At 37.3% G+C, this 24,842-nt stretch overlaps 2 protein-coding genes across 3 annotated transcripts in view; one reads left to right on the top strand and one right to left on the bottom strand.

Moving 5' to 3' along the window:
- The window catches only part of LOC131677342 (tachykinin-like peptides receptor 86C), a 170,046-nt gene extending 154,723 nt beyond the window's left edge, over window positions 1-15,323 (bottom strand). For both annotated transcript variants that reach the window (XM_058957090.1, XM_058957091.1), the window contains exons 1-2: window positions 14,368-15,323; window positions 855-1,498 (exon numbers count right to left, since the gene is read on the bottom strand). In XM_058957090.1, coding sequence (XP_058813073.1) covers window positions 855-1,048 — 194 coding nt within the window. In that variant the 5' untranslated portion in view covers window positions 1,049-1,498; window positions 14,368-15,323. The remainder of the gene's footprint in view (window positions 1-854; window positions 1,499-14,367) is intronic.
- A 6,529-nt stretch (window positions 15,324-21,852) lies between these two features.
- LOC131677339 (mediator of RNA polymerase II transcription subunit 7) lies at window positions 21,853-23,066 on the top strand. Its single transcript, XM_058957085.1, has 2 exons — window positions 21,853-22,373; window positions 22,434-23,066. Exons 1-2 carry the CDS (start codon window positions 22,044-22,046, stop codon window positions 22,761-22,763), a joined length of 660 nt encoding a protein of 219 aa, XP_058813068.1. The 5' UTR covers window positions 21,853-22,043; the 3' UTR covers window positions 22,764-23,066.
- The last annotated feature ends 1,776 nt before the right edge of the window (window positions 23,067-24,842 follow it).

Below are 24,842 nucleotides of genomic sequence, written 5' to 3'. Positions count from 1 at the left end.
AATAAGCATGCTGTCAAAATTCACTTTGAGAGAAAATTGCGGCCAAACCGTAACTCTCCGAGAACGGATGTTAATATTGTATGGAAGAAAAAAGTTTTCTCTTTCGTCTACTGCTAAGATTTATAGTTTGCGGCTAATGGTTTGTCCGGAATTTCCCCTCAAAGTGAATTTTGACAGCATGCTTATTGGCCCTTTTCAAAAAACACGCGAGAGCTGTAGTGATGCGTCGCTGTAGCGGGCTGTACGGATTGTGCAAATGTAAATGTACCGAAAAAATGTAGTTTACCGGTACCTTTGGCATCCCTGCTCATGAGCGAAGCAAACATGTAGATACCAAATCATGCACTCAAAATTTTTTTAACATTATGCCTATTGATTTTACACATAGATTTTTGCAATTAGCGAAGGCAGATAGACAATATTTGCAATAAACATAATGTGTGTATTTATAAGACTTAATAATCTTACATTCACATTTCATAACTATAAGGCACATAAAACCCGATTTTATAACAATATGCACATATAACTTATGTGTGCGCATAGACTTTTCTACGGCTTATGTACGTACACGTTACATGGCACAAATACTACTTCACCAGCTGGTGGAAAATAGTAAACAAAGACGGCAAAAGTAAATGGGATTATTTTCAACCAGTAAGCTGCCCTAGTGTTCGTGAGACTGGCCGACAAGAACTCAATACATAGTTTATAAAGTTGACACATAGAAGGTATGTGTGCGCATAATAACATTAGCATTTTAGTTTGGATTTTTTCAGTGTGTGCATCCCATCAATTGTAGACCGAGTAACACTAGGTGACAAACATACACAAAACAATGTCAGCATAAATACCTCAGCGTAACCGAATCACCTCCTACGGGCACCTGGCTTCGCCCCCGCATTATCATCTCGCCCAGTACATCCAAAATCTCTGTCCGGTTCAGCTCCCCAATCATAGTCGTGTTGATTGCGGAAGACCATGGGAACCGCTGAAGCGTCGCATGGGTGCAGTTGATCAGCCGTTCCAGCTCTACGGTTTCACTCATGTTGTTTTAACACCGCTTGCAAGGTTTCACGGAAAGAGGAACAATAATACACAAACCACAAATCACTTGTGCCTGTCACAGCAAATGGCCATAAATTATCGCAACAGGTTAAATAACTTTTTTTTCTGTATTCCTTCGGACTGATCTAGGCTGAAGCTCGACCCGTTGTGAGAGGATGCGTTGCCTAGCGTTAACTGATTCTTGTCGGATCACTAACCTTCGGGGTAGAAAACACGAAACACAACCAGCACTTGTAGTATCCAATATCGCAAAAAATGATAGACGAGCCCAGGAAACAATTGTTATAAAACGTGTGGACTACAGCGCGAGTATATTTTTTATTGCACAACCGATCCCGTGAAGTGTGGTGCATTTTAGAGCTCGTTTTTCACACTATAATATCCTTTCCGGCGGAAGTAATAAGTAGTTGTTTATTTTCGTTACTGCGAGCTGGAATAAAAAAACAAGAGAGCATTTTGTTAGTTTCAATGTAGCATTTATTAAGCCGTACACTATGTTGGGTCTTATCCGATGCTGCTGATGCAAAAAATGTTTAGTCGAAATTGTTTTTGTTTTTGTATGCATAATAAAAAATATTTTATCAAATTGAATCAATAGGGTCACATCCCATACCATTAATTCAACCAACCTAACCCCTATCTATTCACTGGATTAACTGTCAAATATGCTAACCCATGTGGCTGAAACCACTGTCGAATACGGCCGATAGGGTCAAACAAGGACAGGCACCGTTTCTGTGACTCGATGAAGACGTATTGTGAACTACCATGCGTCTTCATCGTCTCCGTGGTGTGTATATACATATAGAGGCGTAATGATTGTTATTATTTAAAAAATATTGTATCTCCAAAACGTCTGGCGCCGTTAGTTTAATTTTTTGGTATGTTATGGATAATCTTTCAACTTAAAAGATAGAAATGTGGGTATTCTAATGTCCATCTAAGTGCAAATCAAGAAAAACCAATCATTACGCCATTTCTTCATACAAAATCAAACATGTTTGAAAGTTTTCTATGTTTTCTCAAAACTACACACAAACCATTCATTTGAGCTATTAACAATAAAAATCGGTTCAGCGGTTCAAGTCATTTAAAAAAAATAATTCTTTGGATTTATTTAACACGGTTCAATGCGTTAGCACAACTGGGCTGTAGATCTTTTAAGTTTTTACATTAAGTAATTCTAAAAAATACTAAGAGCGTCTGTCTGCCAGATATTGTTGACGCCGTTTGCTGCTGCGTGTTGAGATTCTTTTTCTTGGCGGTGAAGTATTAGTTGCCAAATCCGTCGCAGCTTGGGGGTCATTCAGTCTGTCTTCTCTCGCGTTATTATTCACTTCCATGTCATCATCGGTACTGCCTTCTTGCTGTTCACGTTCAAAGGTTCTCGTTTGTTTCTTTCTTTCTGTTGCTGTTGGAAATCCGGCTTCATCGGTATTTACTTCTTTATCGGTGATGATAGTTGTTTGTTTGGAAGCGGTTGTCGTGGTCGTTGTCCCTTCTTTATTGGTTAACTAGGTCCTTGTTTGTGGTCTGTAAGTGTCGGTGGCTGCTTGTTAGAGTTGGCTGTAGTAGTTTTAACTAGTTGCTTCGGCGCATGCTTTTCCGTAGCGGACTGTCTAATTACAGAATTGGCAGGTAGGGGTAGGAACGAGATATGATTAGCGTTGTTTGCTTAGAGGTTACGCCATTCTTTGGTGATTGGCATCCGATAGTCATGTAAGAAGGTATTGGTTTACCTACTCGCATCCTTGCAATACGAGCGCCGTTGGGAATACCGGTCAAAAAAAATTCCAAGTGTCATTCGTAATGTCCACCATATCCTTTTCCATATACACGTGGATCTTGATTCTGATGTTATTAAATTCGACCTCGTGTTGCATGTTGTTCTTTGCAATGAAGTTTTCTGCCTGTGGTAAATTTCTAAACGTAATCAAAACACATTTTTTGACGTGGTGTACCTAACTTCCGCAAGGTAAAGCTCCATTTTAATTTTAACTAGTTGTTAAACCTCCTGAACTGTAACACGTCTAACACGAGTTTTATTAAAGTCGATCGAACTTGTGTTATCCCGTAGCACTGGCACTTTCGTTTCCATTGGCGGATTCATTTCACTGCGCAGTCGGAGGTAACGATGCAATACTGTTTGTGCACTGGATATAGAACAAAGCGCTGCTGAAAGTTCATACATACACTTTTGAATGTATATGTAATCGAGCAATAAAAACCTATTTTTTTAAATTTTATTTGAGACCATCCTGAAAAATATTTTTTTTTGCTATAAATCAAGACTTTGAGAGTTGTTGTATTTGACCAGACATACAGCCTTTAACAGATCACTTTAAAGGTACATTCTTTTTTTTTATTTTGTAACACAGTGTAATCAATGAAATGTAATACAATATATGTAAACTGGATTAAGCAAAAAAGAAAACAGAGTTTTACTCATGATGCCTACTTCTCTATTATCGAGAATTTAAAATCGGAATAGAAAGAGCACGAAGCTTTTCCCTTGTGCACATTACTATTTATAGGTACATCGAATATGCACTAAATGTTTAACAATTCCCCTAAGATGACAGAGTTTATAAAGCGCATTACGCGCCATTTACACGAACCGTCAGCCTTCCGTCACTGGCACAGCACGTGAACTGCACAGTTACATGCATTTCGTCTGGAGACGTTCACATACAACATTGATGGGACAAAACATTTTGACGTACAAGACGCGTAAAGGGCACAGACGAGAAATCCATTCAACTTATCTTGACGGGACTGATGCTCTGTTCCGTTGATGGACACTTATGAATCGTGTGAATCGCACTTAAGCCGTTGTCAACATTTAATAGATGCCATCCACATCTGTACCATCGCAACGTCCGTACCGCTTTTATCTTCCTGAGGGAACAGAGCTTCTGACCCAGTTGCACGTCTCGAAAAAAAAGGAAAACGGAGACCAACAATGGAATATTTTCACATCCTGAGCCATCGGGACTGTGAATTATGCACGTATGAAATAGTGAAGGCGAAGCTCTCGAAGCGATCACTGAATAGAAACACACCATCACACAGTAAGAGCTCGCCACGTTTCTGACTTATCAGCGAACCGTGAATAAGGACAATTAATTCACACCAAAACGGGGCTGTGTCCAGTGAAGCAAGGGAAAGCGCGCTGTTATGGACAATTTAGGTAAGATGGAACACTGCAAAATTCAATAAAAATATAATACTGTAACATTTCCGGAAAAATTCGAATCTTCTTGAAAGAAACTGCTATTATCAAATGCCTGAACTATTAGATATTTCAGTAGCAGCAGAAAATAACGATAAAATCCTGAAAAATGTTCAACCTAGGAAATTTTTCATTAGGTTGACATGGTGTACTGGTTATTTTACACTTGACAGAAGAAGAAAACAGCAGAGTTTAGGGAAATATGGATAAATTTCTTATACAAATAAATGCCATCAAATTACATAACCAGGAGCTACTCCCTTTGTTGTACCGAGAGGAAACTTGATTGGGTGAGATACGTCCCACTCTTCCTTGTTCAGGGGCGGCGGATAGCGTGGGCAGTGTTGCCACATTTTATTCTGTACCTGGAGTGAAAAAATCTTTTACTATTTTTTGAGAAAATCTGTACCAAAATCTGCCCCAATAAAAAAGTTAATACATTCGTTTAACTAGTTGCCTAAAGTAAATTTTTTTTTGTATTTCTTCGTTTATGCCAACTAGGCTGAAGCACTCAGCTCTTTTGTAAATTCTGTACACACTTTCTCAAAATTACTTAACAGTCTGCCAAATAAAAATTTCCAAGCATCGTTTTACAATTTTAGCTCCGGAAATCTGTACCATTCTGTACTTTTTCATAAAATTCTGTAATCTGTACCGTCCAAAATCTGTACCAATAAAAATCGAAAAATCTGTACTTTTGTAGATCAATCTGTACTTGTGGTAACACTGAGCGTGGGTAGTATGGGTAGTACTACCCACTCGAAAATAACCGAGTGGGTTACCCACTCGAAATTTTGAGCCCATTCAAAAAATTTAGATGTGCAACGCATGTATCTCGCAATACATATTTGACTATGTACACAACTCCATTTGCATAAATGAACGTGATTTAATGTGAATGTAATGTAAGCGTGTGTATTGCGAAAAATCCTTATTAATGGACCCCTCACCCCTCACCCAATGCTTTCTACCCACTCGGGCGTAAAGTGTTTCGCGCCCCTGTCATTGTTCAATATCTTACTTTGCTGATGCCGCATGTCGATCTATCCTTTCACAATTTTGAAATGAGGATGATGTGCATATTTTCACGGCCATGTTAAGGTTCAACTAAGAAAACCTAGAGAATCGGCCATCTTTGAAAAAGTATTTTTCAACAGTTTTTTCGTCACCGTCCACAAAAACTTGAAAATCAATCAATGTGTTCGTGTCGAGTACTGGTGATCAATTTTAATGAAGATTACTCCAATGACGCAAAAAAAAAACTATTTTTTATTTGTTTTCGAAGGTAGCAGATTATGAAGTTTTCTTAGTTGACCGCAAACCTTCTGGCCGGATTTGGCCTCTTGCCATTACGAAAATAAGGCCATGTAGTGGTATGCCGCGAACTCCGCCTAATATAAAAATATTGGGCAAACGCGAAAGACAGTTGCCAGCGAGATGCTGCTCAAGGCAAACTGGTGTTCTGCGATTAGGAAAGTGAGCATGCAAAACTGTCTATGGCTGTAGAAGGAGTCAAACCAAATGCCCGGAAATTTGCATTCTCTAAAAAGAAAGCTTGTGTGAATATATATTCTTAATCCTGTATCCAGCTTTTTACGTGCCATAATGGCGGTCTAAATTGTTCAGTTCGTTATACGTTTAATGGCCCTTTTTTGACAATAATCGTTTACGTTAACCGCCCAGTGAGATTAAGTCATCCTACGTTAGTCCAATGCGTTGTATGTTTATCCAATGAACGCCCGACATCTTCAACTGGGCGTTACTGTCAAACTGGCGAAAACGGATATTGTCAAAAAAGGCAATTAAACGTATTACGAACTGAGCAAATTAGACCGCCAAAAATTTCATTTGAATAAATAAAAACCATAATTTTTCAATTAGAAACCTGATCCTATTTCACTCTCATTAAGCATCTCAATTCTTTACACACTGAAACAACATAGAAAGACAACATTCCGACGACAATGTTAGGATATCAAGTTAAAATTTATCCCGCATAATTCACCCCGAGTTCACCCCCTACAATAGTCTAATTTACTCCTGGGGGTGAATTGACCCCCAGTTGAAAACCACTAATTTATAAGAAGGTAAGTCGGATACTCATCGAGTTCGACTAAATATCAAAAGATTTCAAAATGGCTGGAATAGTTACAGTATACCTCTATTTTGAGATGGCGGTTGTAATGGTTTGGTGAACTTAGTATTTTAATGCATATTCGGCCATTCGGATGAATTTTGTACACAAAATTTAATATTGTATACCTACACTGAGAAACAAAAATATGCATAGTTAGCATACTTTCTATTCCCGTCTTTTTTCTACTGCTGTGATTTTTATGCATTTTCATGCATAAACTTCTGAGTTGATAAACCGAATATGTCCAATACATAAAATTTACAGCAGAAGAAACGAGAGGCAGATAGAAAAGAATGCTATCGATGCATAAATTAAATTCTACGTGTACCTATTTTGTCGAACATGGAAATCTATTTTCTGTGACTAAACTTCAATCTTCATGAAAATGAATCAGTAATACTCTACCAATGCCCCGAATACAAGATTTTCCCAACAGTGCGAGAAAAAACTGTTTTTTTTTTCGTTTTCCAAGATGACCACTTATTGAGGCGTTCGCAGTTGAACCGTAAGGGTTCGTCCAGAATTTCCATGAAAATCATATTTTGACAGTTGAGTAGATTTTTCTACGACTCATGTACGAACATATCAAGCGACACAAACACAATGTCAAAACATGGGGGAAAATAGTAAACAAAGATGGCAAATGGAATTATTTTCAACCAAGAACCTGCATTACTGTTCATGAAATCGATCGATAAGACTTCAAATACGTGAGATTTATATCTTATATAAAAATAAATCATTCGACGTAAAAAAATGTACGGCCCATATCAAATGACCCCGTGTTACTTCCTGGCATTGGCATTGATGCCACATAAAAACGTCAGTTGATATAATTCATATCCAAATAAACTTCTGTGTCCTCAGTAGATAATACGCAACGTATACTCATGAACTTTTCATTCGCAATCGATATGGTCGTTAAACTTTGAGTTCACAAATAAAACTGAAATGATATGAATATCCCCATCGAAAACAAATTGTTCTCCCATTAATCAAGGCTTGTTATGAGAAGAGGGAATCGACTCTTCCTATGATAAAAAGTGAACGCTAAATCACAAGGTACAGACATCTACGTTCGACAAAAAAGAGCTTATGATACTTGTGTAAACGTTTGAACAAATTGGGAAATCCACAAGACCTTTGTTTGACAATTCCGCGGTGAGTTTTGTCACCAAATATGTTTTGCTCCTTCAAAAAGAAAAACCCGGCCAACGAACATCTCTCATTGGTCCGATTCGTTTGATTTTGGATCGAATCGATGTTCAGCCATGCTCGCCCATCGAACAAAATGGCGACAGAAGTGCACCTGATGCAGGTGACCCCTATCACTTTCGAATGGGCCATTAATTACACATTTTAACGCTCCAGCCGGTTATCTGTTCCCTGTGAAGATACAGTTTCACAACAAAATTTAGCAGTGATGAAAATCGCTGTCGTGTCTCGTAAAACAACAACCAAAGATAATTAGTTGGGCATTCAGCACATTAAAAAAACACGATTATGACTAATTGTGCATTTTACAGAGGAACAGGTCATGTTCCTCGATTTCCAACTCGTTCCTGCTAATGGACGCTAAGCGGGCGGAATCGAAAAGTTTTCCTTCACCATCTATCGTCAAGGAAAACTCAAGACCGTTGACGGCAGGGCAAACAAAAAAACATGGTCCAATGCTTAGGGCAAAAGTTTTGTGTTGTTCCTCAGATGTACTGTGGAACTTTGAGATTAAACTAGTTAGCCTTTTCTTGAATGTCGAGAGGCAAAGATAGCTATACCTAGTTTCAAGAAGTTGCGTAATAATCCTTTCGATTCAACTTCTAATTAAGTTAGTACATTGTTTAACGTGCTCTGCATTACTACTATTTAACTGATACACTTATTTATACACTAATAAAAATCTGACTGTAAATTCTACACACTTTATTTTGTTCTACCGAATCCCGACTTTTTCGCAACTTTTACCGAGTTTTACAAGGCCCAGCACTCAGCTAGCAAAGCTTTTACCTAGATCTCAACAAAAGTGACGTCTGTTTGGCTGAAACTCGGAAAGTATATCGCTAAGGTCACTTTGCTGAGCTATCAGTTGAAAAAATTTAGTGACTGTTCAGCTGTGCGGAAATTACCGAACTGAATTGAGTGTGTAAACAACACAATTGCTGCTCCAAATAAGCGTATCTATTGATACAAGGAAAGTAATAGTTAAGTCAAAAGGCCTCCAAAAATAATTTTTATTGGGAGTACGTTTTAGAAAAAAAAATGGTGACAGTTGGTACTTTCAAACCATTTTCAATTGACAAAGTCATCGTTTATTTAGTATCAAACTTCGTGTAATTTGGCATAATAAAAATAAAAATCTAAAAATTAGGGTTACCAAATGGACTGAGAGCAAAATAAGGACATCCCTGCCAAATCTATTCGGAATTGGAGCCTGAATCATTTGTCACTTGAGCCAGTATTCTGAAAAAGTCGGGATTCTGGCTTATTTTCCAGCAGTTGAACTGAGACGTTGAATCTTGATCGAGACAAATCGGAACGGTGTAGTGCCAATATTGAACGAAGATAACCACTTTGGCCAAACCTCATATCGAGCTATTCAACAAATTTTGGTTACGTCTGAGTAAATGAACCTTTGGTTGTAATGAGTCGCAGAAATTATTCATTAACAAAAACAATCGGCTGGAAGTATTTGAAATTAACAATTGAAATTGATTCTCTTGGAATAAAGTTGATCTAAATAATTTAATACAGGGTAATTTATCATGACGTTTTTTGATCTAGCAAAAATTGCTGTAAATGGAGTAAATCGCGAAATATTTATTTGTCAATCGAAAGAACATTTATTGTTTGAAAACAATTTCTTTTAAATGTTGACCATGTTGGCGCTTGAGGTAATCCATTCGACTGGTCCAATTTTTGGTGACGGATTCGAGTATTTCAAGTGGTACATTATCTGGCTAATCAGTCGAGTAATGTTGGTTTCTAATGCTTGGGAATGTCACCGCCGCTATGTTTTTTTCAATGTGTGCTGGATGTGGTCGATTTGTTTGCTAATCATCCAATAACAAGAACTGCAACTTTTACTCTTTGATTGTATGTCGAATAGTGGAGTCAGTTGGCCGATTATGTCGAACATGTTATGGTCGGAGTGCACGAAACACATTTCTCACAGATCGCTGATTTTCGAAATATAGTTGAATAATTTGAAAATGGTGAGCAAACCATTTTCTGTGGTGGCAAACAATACTAAACTACAATAACATGACCTGCCCTGTTGAAAAAACATCATGTTGAGCCACCCTGTATATGCGAAGGTTGGAGACTAAAAATAAGGACATTTGAATTAAAATAAGGACACTTTCCAAAAACTACAAAAATAAGGACATGTCCTTTAAAATAAGGACGGTTGGTAACCCTAAAAAATAGATATATGAATTTTCGAGAAAAATTTCAGTAGCACCATTTACGTCGAAAAGTTCGCACACGATGTTTTTTGTAGTAATTGATTTATATTGATAAACACCGAAGCTAATATCGACAGCTAGATGCCCCTACACATTGGAATAGCTACTAAGGGAGGGTATAATCGTAAATTAATTTAAAGCTTCATCATGAAATGAAATTATACAGGGTGTTTGGTTCATGAGTAAGAATCTCTCGGGTGATTTACTGTTATATTTGGAGCAAAAAATCGTTCAACACATACCATCAAATCTCAACCGTTACAGAGTTATTAAACTTTTTGTGTAAAAAACTTGTTTATCTTAAAACACCTCTAACTCAAAAAGTATACCTCGTATTGTAAATCTTTTAGTGCCATTGGAAAGGTGCGAAAATTTTCTATTGAATAATGTTCTCATATCTTTCGGATAATAGTTTTAATTACCTTTCAGTTGTAAAGTAGTTAAAAGTTAGTGTTTTTGATGAGGTTTTTGTTAATTTTCTCAAAATAGTGAATTATGATTATAGCAATATCTATTATCCAAAAGTTGGGTTTGAGAACGATTCATAATTTGTTCTTAAACATAATATTCCTATCTCTTCTCGTGTCCTTGTAATTTGACTTCTACATTTTTCCTGTAATTGACTTGCAAGTTGTTAAGAGACTCTAATCTAAAAAATATGCTTTATATGGCTATTATGAGGCCTTCATTGGAAAGCTGAGAAAATTTCCTTTCGATGTATGTACAGATATCTTTTAGTTAAGTGTACTACATGACTTTTTACTAGTAAAATAACTCAAAATTTGCGCTTTTGGTGATTTTTGTAATTATTCTAATTATTAGTCAACTAAATTTATCGTCACTATTGTTCATTTGGTGCCCCTTAATATTCTCTACAACTTGTTATTTGACACTTTAGCCCTATCGCTTTTCATTTCGCTGCAATTTAATAGTTAACACAGGATGGCCTCATCACAAATGCAGTGGGTTCGAAATCGTTGTTTTTGCATATGAAACGAGAAGATAAAAATGATTTTGCTTCGAAACTAAAAGAGATAATTGAATGGAGTCAAAGGAAGAATTGTAGAACTTGCTGAGATGCATTAATTTCATGATAACAATGGTGAAGTTTATTATTTACTATTTTAAGAAAACAACGAAAATGCTAATAATAACACTAACTATAAAACTAATGAACTTCTAAAAGAATACTAAATTCACTTAACTGAAAGGTATTAACACATTTTTCTCTGCAAAGTTTTCCTGGTTTTCGAATAAAAATAAGAAAAGGTACAATAAGTGTCATACTTTTTCAATAAGAGCTAGTATTAGTGAATATGAGATAAAATATCCAAGTTCAATAACCCAAACATATGAAAACAAGACAAGATAAGTGTATCATGTCAAAGAACTAATTATACAACTTTTCAAGACTAACAATTTGAATTATTAAAATAGTGATGTTAACTATTAAGATTTTCGCGAAGTGAACGAAAAATCGATCAAAATTGTTAAATTTTAAATAAATTACTGTGAAAAGATTACTTAACCTCATTAGCTGAATCATTTGAGGACATTTTTCAGTGGAAAATTTTCTCACCTATCCAATAGATTTAAAAGATTTGAAATACAAAGTATATTTTTTGAGTTAGAGCTATTTTAAGACAACTAAGTTTTTAACACAAAAAGTTCAATAAATTAGTAACGGTTGAGATTTCATGGTATGTGTAGAACGATTTTTTTCTCCAAATATGACAGTCAATCATCCCTCGAGAGGTTCTTAACCATGAACCAAACACCCTGTATACGTGCTCTTCTCAGAATTTGCTTTGCAGATATATCAAAGCCCTAGAGTAATCGAACCCAGCTACAGTGGCTCGGCTTAGAACAAAAGGTGGACTAATGCGAAAACGTTGTCATGTCGGTTCAAATAGGATGGTTTTATGTAATTTTAGTACGAGGAATTCGCTTCTGATATCAAAACATATTATAACCATTTGCTAATTATTAGGGTGGCTCAAAATAAGTATTTTGTCTAAACTTTCAAAGAAATCCTTCTGTCCGCTCGGTTCCTCTAATATATTTACTAGTGAAACCTATGTAGATCTTCCTTTCATCATTCCTTTTTTTTTAATTTTGGCTGCTTGACTGGTTTTTGCAAAACTAATTTAGGCTCATTGTCAAAATAAAATTAAAAACTTTCGAACGTGTATTGAGCTCTTGTCGGTCGGTATCACGAACACTAATGCAGTTTCCTGGTTGAAAACAAACCCATTTGCTTTTGCCGTCTTTGTTTATTATTTTCCACCAGGTTGTGATGTAGTATTTGTGTCATGTGACGTGTACATGAACTGTAGAAAAGTCTATAGTGCGATCGCGGGCATTCGTGACCTCAGCGACACTGTAATGGCATTAGAAGTTTGTGTTTAATTAAAGTTCACGACAAAAAGCTATCTAAACGATATTTAAACCAGTGACATTTTTGATGATTTTATTATGCACTTTAAACAAATGGACAATTTTTCTGAAGTATGCTACAAAAACAACTATTTATTTGAAAAACGAAAATAACCGGATGAATCACTGGGATTATGCCTTTCAAAAGGCTGTCAAAACTAATTGTTCGTCCAAATAATCTAAAATCTCGTAAGAATGCATCCGATCGCTCAACTAATATTAGAAAAATATGTATTGCCCAACCCTCATATGTGGATTTAAGTCTTAAGACCTAAGTTTCAAAGAACTCTTGCGAACGGGCAACAGCACTCAACTTCCAATGCAATCTACATCTACAAAGCTTTGTGGGATGGGAGATTGTGGTGAAGCAACGGTTTTATCAAGGAGAGGACGGGTTGTTTATTTATCTATGGGTGTTACCTAAACGTGCGGTGAAACTAGGCTAAAAGTATAAACAACTTTACTAGCGATGTAATAGAAGAATAGCATCGTTAATGAACAGCGTCATTCAGGTGGAAAATAACAGTTGTTCGGAATAAGCAAACTCGTACTTGGTCCGTCAGAGAGTAAAGCAAAACGTGAACACGTTACCGGACCTAATCTGTTATTTCGGCACATTTTGCTCAAATGGAATTTAAAAATGGTCCCCGATAGTTCACAATGAGGGAGAGAGTGTCAAAATAGAAAGTCTCGTTGTCAACGTAGTATGGGAACAGCCCCTAAAAAGTGCTTTTTTCTTTTACTTATGCTTGGCAAGATAACTTCCACCATTTTTTAGGAATATCAATCTAACCTTATTATCAAAAATGTTGTCTCTTTATTTCGAAAAGGAGCCACAACTTTGTACAATCTCCTTAGTACAGTCGTGATTCGCTGGTTGGAAACTTTTTAACTAGACCGCTTTTTAGTTGGACTTCCACTAGTTGGACCATTGACCAACTAAAGAGCATCTGAACGTCAAAATCTCGTGTTAAATTTACTTTGACACTCAAACTGACAATATTTAAAGATGTGGACAGATGCATTTACACTGCGAACATCTCCTTTGGAGAGTTTTTGACATTTGTCAGTCGGTCCAACTAGCGAATCAAATTCGTTAGTTGAACAAGGCTGTGGCCCAACCAGCGAATCACGACTGTAGCATTATAAAAATATCAATGTGTAATTCCCTAGTTTCAAGTAATTTAAAAAGTGAATTTAAAAAATGGGCCCTTTAAGCTAACGGAAACGCTAAAGACGGATACAGGTGTTCACATTTTTTTCTGTGTGTGAGTGCGGTTGTCATTTTTCTTTGATGAAGCCGAAAAAACAAGAAGATATGAAGAAGAAAAGCACAAACAGTTGACGTAGCGGGCTCTTCTGTTGCCATAAGTTTTATGTCGGTTCGGTCATAGTTAATTTAATCGGTTTTTTCGAGGTAAAAAATGTCCATAAGTGTTCTAATCGATAGATCCGAAGTGAAGCTCGGCCTTTTCTCACTTTTCATCGTGCGCCAATGTTTGATGTTTGCTTCAAGGGTCCCGGCCGCCATACTTACTTTTACAAGTATAATACTAATTCAGTCAAAAGTGTCAAATGTTCCCACCTTTTTCTCCCAACGTTGATTAGCCTGTGCACGCTGACAAAGTCGACTGATAAGTCGACATAAAATGAAGTTTACTGTGAGCCGTGTTTACCAACATTGCCATTAGGCTGTGAAGCCATGTTTGTAAACACGGCTCACAGCAAAAGTCAATTTTATGTCGAATTCGTCAACGTGCACAGTATAAATGCTTCATAGCCTCATAGATTAATGTAAACACGGCTCACAGTAAATGTCATTTTATGTCGACTTATCAGTCGACTTCGTCAACATGCACGGATTAATTAAATAAACGAATGGAAAAAAAGGGGTCACAACTTCCGAAGGTAACGGGTCAAATTTATAATATTTTATGGCAAAAAAAACAAAAACGTGCAATATTAACAATAATTAATACACTATCCTATCCCGTTCTTAAAGCAATCGGTGGAATTTATTTTTGAGTTATTACCTTTTTGCAGAATTTTCAGCATATATCCATTTGAACTGATTTTGAACTACGCCAAAAGTTATTGAAATTGGTGTCTTTCTACACTTATCCGTTTTCACTAGACACGTAATCGAAACACAAACTTTTTTGTAACGGTGCCAAATACACAACACCTTCCAAATCACACTGGACTAACCTAAACAATATGTAGGTCATCAATCTAACTACAACTAGGATATGCCATCATAAATCAAAATCTAAATAGATCGGTTGCAATATTGCGTCAAACAATTCCCCAATTAATTCAATTTCGAACCCGTCACAGTATTCCGATTTTCAATGAACATAATACCACTAATCACCTATACTAGGATCACCAGGCAGAGCTTTTCGCACGTTATCTAATATAAAGGATGGAGTGAGATACTGATTGAGACTGATTGTTTTCACACATCGCAATCGTACAATATACTTCTGGTATGAAGATGGCTGCATAGAATAATGTCAATTTCTTCGGTCCTATTTATCAGTGTGGCATAACAAATTCTTCTCACTTTGTAGATTAGGATCCTGCTGATAAAACCGCGAACAAGATGCATGTACACTTTCTTCCACTCTGTGTATTAATGAGCTTATTAAAAACAGGCAAGCTTCATCAATTACAATTAATTTGTGATCAATTAAACAGTTTCGCTTTTTTCACTCTTCCACAATATCCATACGTATCGCCTTTATCATTATCATTCAAACGCACGTCTCCAAATAATGCTTACCAACCGATCAATTATTTCGGTATCCACCCTCTCATATCTAGCCTTTTAAACAGATAGGTAGCACTTTTACACACTTGGACACCCTATTTCACCATACCCGCCGGAAGCGCGAAACCCAAGTAGGCCATCAGGACAACCATCGCCGGCGAACGCTGTCCAAGGACTGTTACCCTTGCCGCGCGATAAGCAAGAAGCACGGACCTTGTTGAATGGTGTTTTTAACTGAAAGACCCGTTCCGGGGGCGTTCGGTACCACCCCGCAGTATATGCTGCCGAGCGAGCGAAGCACGTGCTGCGCGCGACATGATCTAAAGCGGAAGTAAATCAAGACCGAACCGGTCAGAAGTGGCGGAACAAAACAGACACCCGAAACGTGCTGACGCGTATGAATGAAATTCCCGACCTTTCCTTACAAAGTGCATCGTGGGAGCTATTAAGAAGGTGGATCGACTTTGTTTCTGCTTTCCGGTATACGTACAGGTATTGTTAACGAGAAAATAGGGAAAACAATGATTTATTCCGTTTTTGCTTGACCCCGAAACTGAGTCAGGTTTCGATCCTAACCGCTGTCAGTTCATACATTTTGACAGCAGTTTTGCTTCGAGTAAAAACAACATAAGTTATTCACGCAGAAAAATGTATCGAACACTATACAAATAATTGGAGTGTGTTTGGAGAGAATTTATGCGACTGACGATAGCTTAAATGTAGTAGGCCGAAACGTATAACGTAACAAGGAATAAAAGAGATCTCGTTTTTAATTTCACCGAAAAAAAACAACAAACCGAATACATTACAATTTAGCGGTGACCAATAAACCCTAAAACTATTCAAAAGGAACTAATAATAAAATTTATCGCTGCCAGAAATTCAAACATTGGAGCTACATTTTGTTAGACTGAAACATCAGAGAATATGAATAAATTTGCCTTTTACACATTTTCCGGTCTTTTCGTACGGAATTGATTATTAGATTAATATGCTTCCTGAAGGTCTAAATAGACCAATATCATAAAAACGAATTCAACCTAGAATTCTAGAATTAATCTCATGATCACGTTCATTTTCATTAAGAGTTTAAATTGAGCTGAATAATTTCTGTCTGAATTCCACCAAAAATACAACAACCAATCTCGGCTCAATCAGTTGTTTGCTTCGCCTACACTAGTTTAGGGTCTATCTGGCGTTATGTCGTTCGCCAGATACTGATGAGACGAATTCGAAACGCAATTCTTAAACGACTTAAATCATTCCAAATGCCACATTTACAAAAAAAACCTATTTTAATCCACCTAGCGGTGCAATTGTGCCTTTCTCAATCATGAATCACGAGAATGTGTGCGTTGTTTATATTCATTAAAAACTTTTAAATGCATATATTACATTTTATTATTATACCTCACATGACAACTATATACAGGAAAATAAATCATTATTCGAGTTCTAAAATTTTGAAAAAGAAAAAACAGCCACGGTAATATTGAACTGAAAAAAGGTGCGAAATCGGCAAAGTCCCAAAAAGTCGATTTTTATAAAAAAAATGTTTTTCGAGATAACATAAAATCTCGACGTTTCATGCATTTTAAAGATGTTTGGCATCAAAAATACGAATTCGATTTCTGAAATTTCATGGGGTCCCCCCTTTGAAAAAAAATATGAGTTCAGGCTTATATGGGAATTTCATATGTGACCGGACGGTTTAGTCTATATTTCCGGAACCATATAAGCGATCCGTACGAAATTTTATAGACATCTATGGGGATATTATAGCTATCATTTGGGACTAAGTTTGTGAAAATCGGCCCAACCATTTCCGGGAAACTGATGTGAGTTCGTAAATTTTGAAAGATGGCCGCTTTTCCCGGGCACTTCCGGAACCGTTTATGGTGGTCAATGTAGTCAACGAAAGTTTGGTTGGCCGTCGGTGACCTAGAACAGCAAATTTAAGTTGTTTGAGAGACATTTTAGCGAAATTTTTACCTTTTTTGCTTTCATCGGAGTATCGGTTTGAATCACAATTTGCTATGTGATCGCACGCCACAACCTGTAACTCCGGAACCGGAAGTCGTATCGGGATGAAATTAAATAGCCATTTACGGGGACGCAACACCTTTCATTTGAGGCCAAGTTTAGTCGAATCGGTCTAGCCATCTCCGAGAAACCGATGTGACTGTTATTCTGAATTTAGATACTTCCGCCGGGGCTTCCGGAACCGAGGATGGTGGCCAATGTGGCCAAATAGACTTTGAATGGATGTTAGTGACCTAATACTACAAATCGAAGCAGTTGTGGTCATATTTTGGAAAAATTTTCACCTTTATACATTCATTGCAGAATTTATTAAAATCAACATTTTCTGCGTGTTCGTACTTATCACCCTGTAAATCCGGAACCGGAAGTCGGATCCATTAGAAATTCAATAGCAGCCTATGGGAACGTTGCACCTTTCATTTGAGACTAAGTTTGTCAAAATCGGTTCAGCCATCTCTGAGAAAAATGAGTGACATTTTTGGTCACATACACACACACATACACACACACATACATACATACACACATACATACACACACACAGACATTTGCCGAACTCGACGAACTGAATCGAATGGTATATGTCACTCGGCCCTCCGTTAAAAAGTCGGTTTTCAGAGCAATTGCAATACCTTTCTATTGAGAAAGGCAAAACATCGCTTGATAAACTCTACATGTTGGAGGGATTTTCAAAAATCCACCAAAATAATAAAACTTTTATTCCCAGTAACTTTTTTGAAATATTTTAGGTAAGTGTATACATAATCTTCGAATATTTCTGAAATGTTTGATTAATCCGCCGTATGTATTCGTTACATTATTGATATACTGATAGAAAGCAACCATTGTGTATTAGAAACAAAAAGGTATATATTTTTAAATGCTTCGAGCGCATTTTATAAATGGGCCATTTGGCATTTATAAACTGTTAACCTTTTGGCGATGTTTTATATCTTTTTTTCAAAAACAATGACGCAACCACCCTATAAACAACAATATAAACAACAATAAACAATGAAGGCTGAACAAGCCTTTGACCAAAGAGAATAAGCTGAAAAAGAACTGTTTAAGCCATTATCTAGTTAAATTGTTTGTTGGGCAGGCACTCCAATTCCTACATTTTATCTTAAATACGACTTGGTAATTCAGGTTGTCCACGGTATTGTAATTTGATATTTGGTTAGAAAAGGTTAGGCAGAGTAAATATCGTGATATAAGAAAAAAAGTTCACCCTCAACAATATAATTGTAAAAATCGCAGCTGTTGAGGAACAGCTTCAGCAGGTTGCTGCGCAATGTTGCGGTCTGAAACAGTGATGCCGTATTGAAGTCTGCTTCAGCCAAAAAAAGATCTTGTTTACCATCTGAAATGCCTATAACAGAAAAAATCTGTGAAAATCTGTGTGAAACTTTCGAAAAATCGGAATATTTCCAAAAATCTGTGAAATGTAGCGGTATCTGCTCGGTAGGGCTTGGTACATAGACGAACTTGAAAGAATATTTTCTAATGGGAGTCTGCAAACGGGGGCATAGAAAACCAGGGCACCTTTTCATCATATTTTAGGAAAACATCGGAATTTTCTAATGTTTGTGTTCAGAAACCCCCGAGTAGTCAGAGCCGCAGTAGATATTATTTATTATTTATATAATAATTTTGAGAATAATAGATTTAAAATTCCCTTGCATGTTTAGCAGTTTTGTATTCTTTGATTATAAGTCAAGTTAAAACACATTATTCAACTAATTTTCAGCCATATCTTGCAGTATTTTTCCAATAATGTGATACATAATGTAAACTACAGACACTTTATACACAGACTGGCGAAGTGTCCAAAAAGCAGCTAAATGGACTCATAAACTGCAGTGAAGTGAAGAGGCAAGCCCGTGCAAAGCTTATAGACTTTTCTACGGCTCATGTACGTACACGTCACATGACACAAATACTTCGTCACTGGCTGGTGGAAAATAATAAACAAAGACAGCAAAAGAAAATGGGAAACTGCATTAGTGACCGTGAGACCGGTCGACAAGAACTCAATGGGATCTTCCGTGATGCCAGTAAATATTCATAGTTGCTAATTTTACTGTTTTTGTCTCGCAAATCTATTGTATAAAGTGCTTTTATTATAAACATTTCGAATAATGCTTACAAGCTGGCTGATATGATGCAATTCAGCACATCTGTCGTACTGCTCATGTGAGCTATACGTCAAATTTGCACTGATGATAGCTTATTCTATTGTCGACAATCCAATGCGTTGACACCCAGGATAAATCGAAGCAATAAATAATAAACAACTCGTAAACCCTAGAAATGATCGTGTTTGCCACACTGAACTCCCCAGGTTGTCCACCAGACAGTAATATCCAGTATAAATAAAGAAGTAGGCAGCAGTTTCCGCCGAAGGACGCTCTTCGATCGTTTTTACAGAGTCTGACGTAAAAAGTATTTTTATCGAACAAATGGGATTTTTGGTTGTTTCATTTTAGAGAGTTAGATTCACAATGGAAAATTCGCTAGTGTTAAAGTACTGAAAAAACTAATGACTGGGAATGGGCCAAAATCCCGGCAGTTCACATTTAGTCTTTTGCGATTCGTTTTTTGGACGTGTTATGGTTATAATCAAGGTAAAAAATGGCCAAAGTTAATGGATTCGGAATTTAGGATCACCTTCACACAATTTTTGCATTTAAATGAATGAAAATTCACTATTTTTAAAAATTTAACGTGAAGATATGTGGAAGCCAGGTAAGCATGCTTGTTGCTAGGCACCAGCTCGCTTGTATATATTGTGAAAAATTGAAATTTGTAGTGAAAATTCAAACGCACAAATGAGAGTTTTCGGAAATTTTCCTTCAGTCATCTGCACAATGACAGACAATTTTAAGTTTTGTTAGTAAACGATTAAAGCATCGCGGGTGTTTTTTGCAATGGTGTGTGATTAAAGTGCATTTGAAAAAGTAAAATGAAAATGATAAGAAGAAAAATAAGAAACCCCAAGTGAAAAGAGGTGATATTTTAACACAAAACAAGAACTACAGATGGTATTCCGTCAAAAACTCGGGATGATTGTATAGGAAAATTTTCTAGTAGTAATTTTATGGCACACCGGCAAGGTTGTTGAAAAACGTATTTTTATATTTTCTCATGTCAGATACATGGTTAGGCAGCGGAAAGAGGGGTGTGTGGCGTAGGAGCTATGTTGTGGTTTCCTTGTATAATAACCTTAAAGGCAGAAAATGTGTGGAGATATTTCCTGTGACACTAAAAACTGGATTCACTTACTATGTTTCTATTAAATTCTCCTCACAGACTGGTTAGTTCGACTGGTCTATGAAAGTACCATCTTGAAATACATGTGTTTTAACACCTCGCAGTTTTCAGTAGCAGCAGCGATACCAGGTTTGCAGACATGTCTGCAAATTCAGACTTTTAATTTTAGCTGCAGATTTTTTCGATGACGCAGATATTTGCAGATGTTTTAGTTGGGTTGCAGATATTTACAGATTTTTTAGTTTTGTTGCAGATATTTACAGATTTTTGAAAAGAAAGGCTTTTGGTTTCAAATTACAGCTTTATCTACTTTAGGTTTTCCCTCCATAAGCTATTTCTCTTTACTTATCTTAAGCTATAAATGCACTATTTTCATTTAGTATAATGCATCATTAATAAGTCATTTTTGGTCAAGAATTGTTTTCCTGACATTTTTGGTACATCCCAGACTTTTAAAATTATTATTGCAGAAATTTCAAAAAGTATCTGGCATCAGTTTGATCACTCGCACTTTGAAAGTGCGGAGTCCAGGTTGGTGGGAGGTGCGCAATAGTCCAAAATTCCGAATCCATTCAGTAATAGCGAAAACTAAATATTAAGAAGACTGGCAACTCTTTCCAGAATCTGGAGATATAGGTGCACTCTTGCGGGTAAAGGTAGTGCTTTTCATGATGATATACCAACACATAATATTTTTATGTCAAGCTTTAGATGTGCTGTAACTTCTGTGGCTTCTCATTCGCATGGGGGAAGGAAAGCGAGATCAGTCTTCTTGATATTCAGTCTTCGGTTATAGCCTTTTGAACAGGTAACATTCATATCAGCTACCCTGTATACTTCTACTAGTGCATAAAACTTGCTCGTATACGTAGACGTTTCATGACACAAACACTATATTGAAATTTGGTTGAATCTACAGACTTGCGGAGACAAAAACAGTAAAACTAGCAACCATGGATGTAAACTGGCATCACGGAAGATCCCATTATATCTTTGCATGGGCTTCCTAGAAAAACTCTAGTAGTTTCTAGCATTTTTCTAGGGCTTCCTCCTCTACTTCCCCTCACGGAACCATCCTGCTCGTTTGGATGCACTTTTTGACGGTCCATTTGGCTACAATTTTTTTACACTTCGCTAGCCTGTGTATAAAATGTCTGTAGTTGAAACTAGTAAAGGTTTGGTTTGCAACTCAACAGGGATTGTTTTGAACCAATAAAATGCGTTGCATGCAGTGCCGAAAACATGCAATTTTGTCGAGATTTTAAGAATTATTAATAATTTCACTGTGTTGCAATAATTTTGCTTCACCCTTTACATAGCAGAGCACAATTTAATTTTAAATTTTCTTCACGATAACACAAAACCACTGGGGCTAACTTTGTACCCACCGTTCCAGTTGCACCCACCCCGTTTCGGGAGGAAACAAAACAGTAACTAAAGAGAAACGTCAAATCAGTAATTGAAGAGTCGAAAAGTGTATACGCGTTCATGTTGCAATTAAATTTCTCGAAAAGAAGTTATTTCCACCACCCAAAGGACAACAAGTAAAACCAAACCAGTGGCATATCTCCCGCATTTCGACGGTACCAGTACTTTCCGGTTGATGCACGCAACGGGAAGATGGCCAACGCAGACACCATCCAAGTGAGTTCGCTTCCTCTGCCACCGGCCCAGTATATCAATCTCTACACCGATGAAAACATTCGGAAGAATCGGGCCCCGAAGCCCCCGGCACCAATTCAGGATGCGTACACCATGTTCGGAAATCCGTTCAGTAACGATGACAACATTATTCGACCGCTAGAAGCACAAGGCTTCAAACGGCTGTACCCGCAGCATTTCGACAGACGAAAGGAACTGAAGAAGTTAAATCATTCGCTGCTTGTCAATTTTCTGGATCTGATCGACTTGTTGGTACACTATCCGGACAGCCCACGGAGGGCTGAAAAGGTAAAATTAAACTGGGTTGGCTTGGTACTTCGATTATATCTAACTATTTCCTCAATACAGATCGAGGATCTAAGCCTTCTGTTCGTACACATTCACCACTTGCTGAACGAGTTCCGTCCGCACCAGGCACGGGAAACGCTGCGTGTTATGATGGAACTACAGAAGCGCCAGCGGATAGAAACCACGCAGCGGTTTCAAAACCATCTGGAGAAGGTGCGAGAAATGGTGAAGAATGCTTTCGCATCGCTGCCGGATCTTACCGAATCGGACCGGTTGGCTGGAACGGCTGAACCGATGGACACTGGTGATGATAACGACGCCAACAAAAACCGTGGGGAAGGGTGCCACCCGCTAGATCGCCTCATGTGCGAACTGGTGGATAATATGTAATAAGAGCGTTATTTTTTTCTTATTCTCGATAAAACTAAGTATAATAATAATACATTATTTGAGGCCCTTAGCAAAATGCAGGAGTAAACGGGTAAGCGCTTACGTCTTGGTTTTTCGTCTACTCACCGGGATCTCGAGTGTTGGCTGCCGAACACAAATTTTATCAATTTATCCGTTAGTTTGGATTCCGGGCAATGTAATGCAGCTTTGGCTAGATTTCCTTTTTTTCAACATAGAGTAACCAGAAATCAGCTATTAAAACCTCGTTTAAACAAATATAAATTATTAGTAGCTTTCAAAACAGGAAGTTTCTTTTGTAGGATAATTATTCAACAATCAAGCGCTTAAGGCTAGTTTACGGTTCGGGAAATGGGTCACGGGATTTGATCAGGAAAAAGTTTCCGCCGAGATTTCTCCAGACTGTCAAACCAAAAACTCTGCTGCTTCTAAAAAATACCGACAGTATTGATACTGTCTACTTGCACCGAATTTCAACCTTATAAAAATACTATTTTCCCCGTCGGAAACAATTTATGTTATGTTCCCATCCCGGATTTTTGTGTGGAGAGTTTACAACAAGCTTAGTAACACAAGCTGTTCGAAAAATTAGCTCTGTGTTATGCAACGTTTTGTGCAGGTTGAGTATACCAGATGCAAATGGTGCCAAATTCACCACGTTCAGTAAAATTATTTTAGATTACAGAATTGGTAAAACACTTATCAATCAAATTCAGTTTTAAAAATTGCCCCTGCTTTTAAACCAAAATGGGAGGCTTATTACCACCGACGAATACAAGTATTAGTTAAACCAACAACATGCTGGCAACCTTAGAGCTGCTTTTATAGTTAAGCAGTTGATGCGGCATGTACGTTTCGGTAAATGTCTAATTATTCATCATCATCGTGGTCGACCGCATCGGTAAATCTGATTAAAAGTTAAGCGACTCTAGGGGCCGATTGTTTCACCATACCCTTAACGTAGGAATGGGCGATGTTCGATGCGATTTTTTCGAAATCGATTTTTTCATTTCGAAAAATCGACTTTTTGCATCCGATCTTTTCGGTTTGATATTGAGTTCTTGTCGACCGGTCTCACGAACACTAATGCAGTTTCCTGGTTGAAAACAATCCCATTTGCTTTTGCCGTCTTTATTTATTATTTTTTCACCAGCTAGTGAAGTAGTATTTGTGTCATGTGACGTGTACATACATGAACCGTAGAAAAGTCTGTTGGACAACATTGATTTTAATGTTTCAATATTGCTTGTGGCACTAAAAACTGGATTCTAACCGCACTGCGCACTTACCATTCTTCCATTAAATTCTTCTCATAGATCGGTTAGTTCGACTGGTCTGTCTATGAAAGTACCATCTCTATCACTTGAAATACATGTTTTTTGACAGCTCGCAGTTTTGAGATCACTCGCACTTTAAAAGTGCGGAGTCCAGGTTAGTGGGAAGTGCGCAATAAAACCCTCTAAGGACGGTTGGTTTCAAAATCGTCCAATGAAGGACGTTCGTTGAACCAATTTGGACGACGTCCAAATAACCGTTCAACAAACGTCCATCGTTGGACCCGTGTTGAGCGATTTTGAAACAATTTTTTGGACGTCTCAGTGGGAATCTTTGAATTTGTGTCACATTCGATCTTTTTACCTCGAAAATCGATTTTTTCATCCGATCTTTGGTTCGATGTTTGACATCATTTTTTTTAATTAAAGAGATCGATGTAGCCAAATCGATTTTATTCTCGAAATGCGCATCGCTAGCTTAACGATGAAGCTAACGAGGCTAATTCCCTCTGATAAAGACTCGACACGTCTATCGTTTGTTTACCATTTAGGGCCCCGTACACGAGGCGTTAGTAATGTCATTACTGAGCATTAATGTCACTTAATGATCGTGTAAAGCGAGTAATGATGGAATTCCCATACAATTCCAGTAATGACACTACTTAGTAATGACACTTTTATTGTGCTTGTAAGGGTCCCTTTTATCTGTCAGTTTCATTCCAATCGAGCATGAGACCTGGCAATAGCCCTCGTTCCAGGCACGGCTCACAGAAAGGAGGCTTGCTAT

This window comes from Topomyia yanbarensis, chromosome 1 (genome assembly GCF_030247195.1).
Source record: "Topomyia yanbarensis strain Yona2022 chromosome 1, ASM3024719v1, whole genome shotgun sequence".
Taxonomy (NCBI): domain Eukaryota; kingdom Metazoa; phylum Arthropoda; class Insecta; order Diptera; family Culicidae; genus Topomyia; species Topomyia yanbarensis.
The sequence above is the reverse complement of the archived record's forward strand: the minus strand, read 5'-3'. Positions and strand labels throughout refer to the sequence as shown.